At 36.2% G+C, this 8,247-nt stretch overlaps 1 protein-coding gene across 2 annotated transcripts; it reads left to right on the top strand.

The window, feature by feature from the left end:
• The first annotated feature begins 293 nt into the window (after positions 1-293).
• On the top strand, positions 294-7,425 carry LOC117780237 (serine palmitoyltransferase 2). 2 transcript variants are annotated; one of them, XM_034616684.1, is made up of 4 exons: positions 294-681; positions 4,555-5,667; positions 5,732-5,994; positions 6,725-7,425. In XM_034616684.1, exons 1-4 carry the CDS (start codon positions 388-390, stop codon positions 6,939-6,941), a joined length of 1,887 nt encoding a protein of 628 aa, XP_034472575.1. In that variant the 5' UTR covers positions 294-387; the 3' UTR covers positions 6,942-7,425. The 2 variants fall into 2 exon arrangements, with proteins under 2 accessions (XP_034472575.1, XP_034472574.1); XM_034616683.1 differs by having other exon boundaries at positions 4,543-5,667.
• The last annotated feature ends 822 nt before the right edge of the window (positions 7,426-8,247 follow it).

The following is an 8,247-nucleotide window of genomic DNA, read 5'->3' as shown; positions in this document are numbered from 1 at the left end:
AGCAGGCTTAAAAGTAGTAAAATTTATTTCTTAAGCCATATCTATAACTCGTCCAAATTGTAATTAATAGTCTGTTAAAAAAATGACCAAAAATATACATAGTTTAAACAAGAGCGCTAAAATAAAAAACGATTTAGAACAGTTTTCAAGGTTGCCAGACGCTTAAATAAACTCGGAGCAATGAATCAACTGAAGTGAACTAAATGAACTACATTCAGTGATTTAGTTCGTTCGCTCACTTTAGTGACTAGTCCAGCTGAACTCAATCCGAACGATTTAATGCAACTCTATTCTAGTCTTGTTTTAACGCGGTTGCGAGCGGTTGTGTATTCGGGTGTGTCGGTTAATAAAGCAGTGAGAATTCGTTTATATTAAATTATAGCAATTATGGGCAACTTGGATGACGACGGCGCCAACTTTGATGGGAGTTATGCCAACAATGATGGCACTCCAATTGCCACTCCAATTAGCAATGGACACATTCCCAATCATACGACATTTGTGCAGCGTGTGGAGACGGAGAAGCAAAAGCTGAAGGAGAAAGAGAAACAGCAAAATAATGTTGATGTGGTTGGTGAGGAGGAGGTGACTGAGGAGCAGCTGCTGCGTCTGAAGGAGCTCAAGTTCTCGGCACCGGCGTACACCGAAATTCGCACACGTTCCGGCGGCCTTAATTTCAAGGTGAGCACCAAAAATAAAAAAAAATAAAGAATCAACAAAAAGCAACACAGAAGAAGGCGAGGCAAAATGCTGAAGAAGAAGAATCAAATGCTTTTACTGCTTGCTTTTGCTCTGTACTGCTTCTTCTTATTCTCCTCGTGCCGGTTGCTTCATTTTGTGTGCGTGTGTGCCGCATATGAGTAAGCAAATGCGTGTGTGTGAAGAGGCGATTCGCCAGAAAAAGAAAATGAGTAAAAATCAGCTGCCGTTTAAGACTAAAGAGGAGAGAGTGAATGAGTGAGATGCAGTTGCAATTTGGCGCCTCTTGCATTTGGCCTAGTTTTCTACTAGGTCACTTTTCAGCTGTTCTTTTGACACTGCAGTGTTTTGGTTTCAGTGTTGCCATTCTATCAATTTTATATCTAGATTTCGCATTTTCAAACTGCAAAATCAAAAAGTCTAGTAAATTTAAAAATGATTTGGGTACTAACAATTTTTAATTTAGAATTATTATTTATTTAGTACTTCCAAATGCTACAAATAATAAGGCTTATAATTTAATACAATAGTCACAATAATTCATTTGTAATAATTATGGCTAGACTTAGAAATCTTATAGTTGCAATAGCTGGAAGAATTAAAGAGTTGCTTAGAGAAAAACTATTTGGTTAACAAATAGAAAAATATTTAAAAATTATTTTATTTACTTTTTAATTATTTTTTTTTTTTTAGTTATTTCTAGCTATTTTTTGTTGTCAATTTATTTTGGCATCCCCGTGTGGCACCACTTCCCCTCGCTTACACTCTCTCTCCCTCTCTCATCACTTGACTGGCGGCATGTGTTTCTCTCTTTGGTTTGTTTTGGACACTCTCGTGCCGTTTGTTGTTGTTGTCACGGAAACTAGAGCAAATGTCCTGTGTCCGTGTGTGTTTATAATTCAATTGCAGAGTCCTCTTTCAACTCTTTTATACAAATGTGCAGTGGTTGCCAGTTTATTTGTTCCACTTGTCTTACATTTAACACATTTATCTGTAAATGGGTAACAGATAAAATAACAGATTCAACGCAATTTGTTAATTATTATTTGTATTTAAGTTAAATATTTTCATTCAGTTTTTAATATGAAATATAACCCATATTTAAGGGTATTGGGTCAAGTAAACTGTGAGCCACTGTACATATGTATGAGGTACCTCCCAATCGAAAAATCGTCACACCATACAAAACTCTTATCAGTTAACACTCATACAATGTACAAAGAATTTTACGTAAAGCTTTTGGAGAATGCTGTTTTTTTTTAGCCTTTTAGCTTAGTTGGTTTGATGAATCATAATGCTAATGGTAAATTGAATTGGAAGCACATATTCCCACATATTTTTGGGTGCGTTTTTTTTTTTTTTATTTAAAAGATAACTTATGGACTTTGTGAAGGCGTTGATTTGTTATCGGGATTTTCACAGCAAGAGAAAATTGATTTAAATTCATATTCAATCGATTTCTTAACACATTTTTAATGGAAAACTCATTGAAAATATAGCTAATTAGCCTAAGAATATCAGGGGAGCATTTAAAAGCAAATTTGAAATACGTATCAATCGATTGACAGTCAATCAAAATTAGACGTAAAATTGAATTGAAATCATACCTAATAGATTTGCTCCAACAGTAACATATTTAATGAGCCTATCAGGGGTGCCACAGAAAACGAAACCAACCGAAAATCTCCTAAAACTCAATAAATTTTTGCTCTAAGCGTATAAGAAGTTAAATGAGTATTAAATAGAGATTTTTTTTTATCAGTAATAAATCTAATGATTCTAAATACCGAATTTCAGCATTATAACTCTGAGAATATCAAATATATAATAAGTAAAACTGACTAGAATTAATATACAATAGAAAGGGAGAGAGAGATTTATTCCAACAGGAATATATCTAATAAGTCTACATACCAAAAATCAGCTTTATAGTTCTAAGAATAAGAGAGTTATGGAACTAGTATCAACTTTTACTAAGTTAAGAGAAATATCAGCTTGAATTTCAGCTTCTCATATTAGAGTTTACGTTGAACAGTTAATTGAGTAACAAAAGTGACACCTAGATAGTGTTGTGTCTGTTCATTATGAGATAGCTCAAATTCCCAACATTTCCCACTCGTTGAACTCATAAATCATTATCTATGCTCGCTGTACGTGTACTCACATTTTATTTATTTACTTAACTTGTTTTGAATTTTATCTTTTCTTGCTCAACTTGCTGGTACATGTGTACTTTTTAAGCAGTGTATATATAATCGGATATGCCCAGATACACGTTTAGTCCATTATAGAAAAATGCAATTGCGTGCAAAATTTGAAGTCGTTTCTCTTGTGATATTATAAACAAGTTGAAAGTCAGACGATAATAAACACGACATTTTGTCGTCGTACCAGGTCTCATTGTTATATAATTCAGTTCTATATATATATATGTATATATATAGCAAAAAGTATCATACGAGACCCCAGAGGGGATTGTCCCCAACAACAATAATAATAATAATAAATCAGTTAAATAAGCTTCACCAAGTATGAAAGTGAGAAAGATAACTCTGGGAAGAGAGTAAATAAATTCTCAACTAAGGTCTCCCATTTCATTCTCGATATATACCCCGATATTAGCCTATCTTGCAATTAATAAATAATTATACGCACCGCCAAACAAATATGACATGCTCTAAATACATGTCTATAATTTAGTTAAAGATACACATACATCTATATATATATGTATATATATATATATAGTAGTTCGTTTTATGGCTTCCATATAAAGCATGTTATCTCTCTTTCTCGCTCTCTCTCGCAGTGACTTGGATGTTGCAATGAGAGCGAGAGAACAGACGATTTACAGACTGTTTCTTTTTTTGTATTCTGGTAGTTAAATGTTAATTGACTGATTGACGATACAACAAAAGAGTGTGTGTGTGTGTGTAAGAGGTGTACTAAATGACCGACTGATACTGTGAAGTATCATATGGGATACAGGTCATGTGTTTATTCTCAAAAGGTCTTCCCTCGAAGATCACAACAATCTCAACAAGTTGCGAGCAAAATATTCTTTATTAATGACAGCACAGTTTTGAACTTTGATTTCTTAAAATGTGATTATACTTTGACGGGTAATAACTTAAAACACCTATTATACCAGCAGATCGGCGAAAAAATTTGTAAACTTGAAAGTGAAATAAGAATTATAAGTTAAAAAAGAAAAAAAAAGATAGATAATTATTGGATGGGGTTTCCTAAAATGATAATGATTGAAAATTCAAAATTTTAAATCTCAAGTTTTCGCGTTTAATCAACTCCTTATATCATAATTAGTATAAAACAACACTTTAAATTGGTTTCTGACACCTTTCAATTTTCTGTAAGAAATCATGTGAAATCTGACAAAAATTTTGACTTGCAAAGTTGTTAGTTTCAAAGTCTGATAAACTTCAAAGTTCCATAACTTTTTCAAAACCGATTTTCCAGCGGAATGTCATTTTGATCATGATTTGAACTCTTTATTCATTCTGCATTTAAATATATTTGAAATCCTTAAAAAAATTTCCGCTGTAGATCTTGGTTTTGCTTTTAGAGCAAAGACTCCCTTTGGAATTTCGAAAACTGAAAATATAAAATTTCAAGTGTTTACTTTATTTGGATCATGGCTTGGCCTTTTAATTCATTCAAGCAGATGTTAACCTCAGATGCCAGTTATTATTAATTAGTTTGACATTCTCACCTGTATCACCTGTTCGTTGGCTGATAACATTGCTAGATGATAGGGAAGCTTTTTGAGCTTCTTCAGTGCTCATTATGCCAATCAATCAAAGGTAGCTTGATTCTAATCTGTAGCTTACTCCACAGAGCAGCGAGGAGGGCAGCTATCATCCGGACAATAGGCATGGGAATGTGGATGAAAGTGGCAAGAGGAGGAGCGACAAGTTTAAGCCAAGTCAGGCGGATGGTGTCCTGAGCGCCGAGCAGGAGCATTATCAGAAGACCTCCTTCGAGGATGTGCCCCTGCACACGGCGTGTCTGACCTATTTGGGCTTCTATCTGCTCATGATCCTGGGCTACATCAATCAGCTGCTGTTCGTGCCCAAGGTGGCGACGGAGAAGGGACGCGAGGGTTATGTGACCCTCTACGATGCCTTCGAGAGCTTCTACTCCCGATATGTGTATCGGCGAGTGCGCGACTGCTGGAATCGTCCCATTTGCAGTGTTCCCGGTGACGAGCTGATCCTCAAGGATCGCGTGACCGATGATTATGGCTGGAGTTTTAGATTCACAGGCACCGAGACACGTTGCCTCAACCTGGGATCGTATAATTACCTGGGATTCGCCTCCGCAACAGGTCGCTGTGCCGATGAATCGGAGCAGCGGGCCAGGGAGAAGGGTCTGGCCTATTGCAGCTCCCGCTGTGAGCTCGGCAACACTCAGCTGCATCTGGATCTGGAGCGTCTGACGGCTCGTTATTGTGGTGTCGAGGATGCGATTGTCTTTGGCATGGGCTTTGCCACCAATGCGCTCAATCTGCCCTCGCTGCTGGGTCCCAATTGTCTGGTGGTGAGCGACGAGAAGAATCACGCCTCCATCATTCTGGGATTGCGTCTATCGGGCGCCACGACGCGTGTCTTCAAGCACAACAGCATGAAGGATCTGGAGCGCGTGCTGCGCAATGGCGTCTGCCATGGCAATCCCAAGGATGGCGGCAAGCCGTTCAAGAAGATTATGATCCTGGTCGAGGGCATCTTCAGCATGGAGGGTTCCATTGTACGCCTGCCCGAGATCATTGCTCTGAAGAAGAAGTACAAGGCGTATCTGTATCTTGATGAGGCGCACAGCGTCGGCTCCATGGGTCCAAATGGGCGTGGCGTTGTCGATTACTTCAAGGCGGATCCCAAAGATGTCGACATTCTCATGGGCACTTTCACCAAGAGCTTTGGCAGCGCTGGCGGCTACATAGCCGGCTCCAAGGTGAGAGATTCCATCATTCGATTCAATTCACAATTCCCACTGAGATTTCATATTCAACCCACAGAAACTCATTGACTTCCTGAGGACAAACAGTCACGCCCACTGCTATGCCGGCTCCATATCGCCGCCCATTGTCCAGCAGATCTACACCTCGATGAGCATCATCATGGGCGAGGACGGCACAAACACGGGACGCAACAAGATCCAGCAACTGGCCAGGAACACTCGCTATTTCCGACGACGCCTGGCTCAGATCGGCGTCATCACATATGGCCACGAGGACTCGCCGGTGGTGCCCATGTTGGTCTATCTGTTCTCCAAAATTGGGTGAGCATTTCAGTTCACTTTGAAATGAATATTATAGGTTAAAGAACACAAACATTTCCAAAAAAAATAAGTACAGGGTCTTATTAGGAAAACTTAACTAAATTTGGGAATCCTTACTTTGGAATTAAAGTTAGAATAAAAAAGTTTGGGAAGAAAATGATAAGGTGTTGGTAAATTACAAGAGTGTGAAAAATTTAAAGTTACGTTTCCTAAAATTAATTACTAGATTGTCTGATTTTGATTTTTATATCCGTTACTTAAAAAATAAGTAAAAGTAAAAGTTTTTAAGATATTTCGGCTTTTATGGTATTTAATATTATCAACTATCCCAATGAATCGCACCAAGATCGGACAAGTAGAACGGCAGTAATAGCAAACCAAAATTAGTAAAGATTAAGGCAATACAAGCACCCAAAAGTATGCAGTAGTTTTTATTAGATTATAATTTCTATATAGTACTTTAAGTACTTTAATATATATTGACTATAACCTTTCCGACTAGTTTAAAATGTTACTCCTCGATTTTTCTTTCTTTTCGTAATTATTATCAAATTATTCGAATTTTCTACCATCCTAAGTATATAAAGTTTGTTGTAGATTCTTGGCAAAAGTTTTGTAAAGAATTAATTTTATTTTGAGCTACACGGTATCAAAGTCGGGTTCAATTATTGTGATTATAATTGTGAAATGTTTATTAACTTGTTTTCTTTTTCTGTTTCCATTCATTTAGCGCCGTCATTCGCACGCTGACCACGCGTCATATTGCCGTTGTGGGCGCTGGTTTTCCGGCCACGCCCATTATGGAAGGCCGTATACGCTTTTGTCTGTCGGCTGCCCACACGAAGGAGCAGCTGGATTATGCGCTGGACGTCATCGATAATGTGAGCGAGAACTTGGGCCTCAAGTATTCCCGCAAGCAACGTGATCCAAATCCAATTGAGTATTAGACTCAACACACACACACACACAGCTAGAACTTTAAGCATAAAGAGAAAGGAGAAGAGAAAAAGGCGACAGAAGAATACCAAATGAAGAAGAAAGCGTCTTGCTCTTAAAGGAACAACATGAGAGAATCGTTAATAATGTTAAAAATCATGAAAATATATATATCAACAATTTAATTATATATATATTTAAAGTGAAGCTATTGGTTGTTGTTGTCATGTTGTTGTAAACTAACTGTTGACTAATCCCCAAGGGACTCTGCCTGAAAATCGTAGCACAACAACAACAACAGCCATAGCTCTATAATAACAGTAATAATACGGCTTATATTATTAACAATATCAATAATAATTGTGTATTTAGCATTTAAACCTTCTTTGTAGTTGTTGTTGTAATTGTAATTCAAAAGTCTTCTTCAACCGCTGCAAAAAGAATTCTTTTAAGCTAAGATAAATGAGAGAGATAAATGTTAAAATCTAAAATAATTATCATCAGGTTTGTTTTCCTTTGGTTCACATAGAATAATATTGTTATTCATAGAACAACTTTGCTTTTAAGCCATTTAGTGCTAACAGGTCCAACAATAGCAGGAGTAAAAGATAAAATAATTGTTAAAGTGTAAACAGCTAATATAACGCCTATATCTGTATCTCTAGCTAAATATAGATATATATATATTCGATAATGTATTAAACATTTTATTTTTCTATCCAGAATAATAAACTACATTCTTTGGGCTTTATAAAATTAAAACAAATATAATATTAAATATTTAAGTTCGATCTGATGTTGTTATTGTGTCTGTACTAAAACATTTTTACTTTTATTTTCCAGGGATCGTAAAAAAGAGTTATCAGTTTTAGCCACGGTAGTAAACTATAGAAAATATCAGAAAATCATTGTTCAACTTTAATACATGCATCTAGTTAAAACTTCAACGGAACACAGCTGACTAAATACCATCGAGTTGAGTAAAAACAAAGCAGTCATAATAGCTTTTTCATTTATAAAAAGAACAAAGCAAAGAAATATGAAGACAATTAAAGGAAGATTAATAGCAAGAATGTCATTTGCTTTTATTAACATTTTTTAAATTTGTTACAAATTTTCGAGTATATATTAAGGATATTACAAGAGATTAAGTTTAAATGATGAATGATATCGAATATATCGAATCATCATTATTGCTCGTTTAAGGGAGTAATCGTAACCAATTGATGCCTTTGCCATTCATGTTGTCATTATATCTACCAGTCAACTTGCTGTAAGAATTAAAGTTTTTAAGCAACGCACTTTAGTCCAGTTCAA

The sequence above is a fragment of the Drosophila innubila genome (genome assembly GCF_004354385.1).
Source record: "Drosophila innubila isolate TH190305 chromosome 2L unlocalized genomic scaffold, UK_Dinn_1.0 4_B_2L, whole genome shotgun sequence".
NCBI lineage: Eukaryota > Metazoa > Arthropoda > Insecta > Diptera > Drosophilidae > Drosophila > Drosophila innubila.
This window is presented reverse-complemented; position numbering and strand designations above follow the sequence as displayed.

Bases quoted from the DNA above. Each gene is read 5' to 3' on its own strand.
- LOC117780237 (XM_034616683.1), top strand. From the start codon at position 388: ATGGGCAACTTGGATGACGACGGCGCCAACTTTGATGGGAGTTATGCC. The intron at 682-4,542 runs GTGAGCACCAAA...TCTAATCTGTAG, and splicing joins CCGGCGGCCTTAATTTCAAG to CTTACTCCACAGAGCAGCGA. The intron at 5,995-6,724 runs GTGAGCATTTCA...CCATTCATTTAG, and splicing joins TATCTGTTCTCCAAAATTGG to CGCCGTCATTCGCACGCTGA.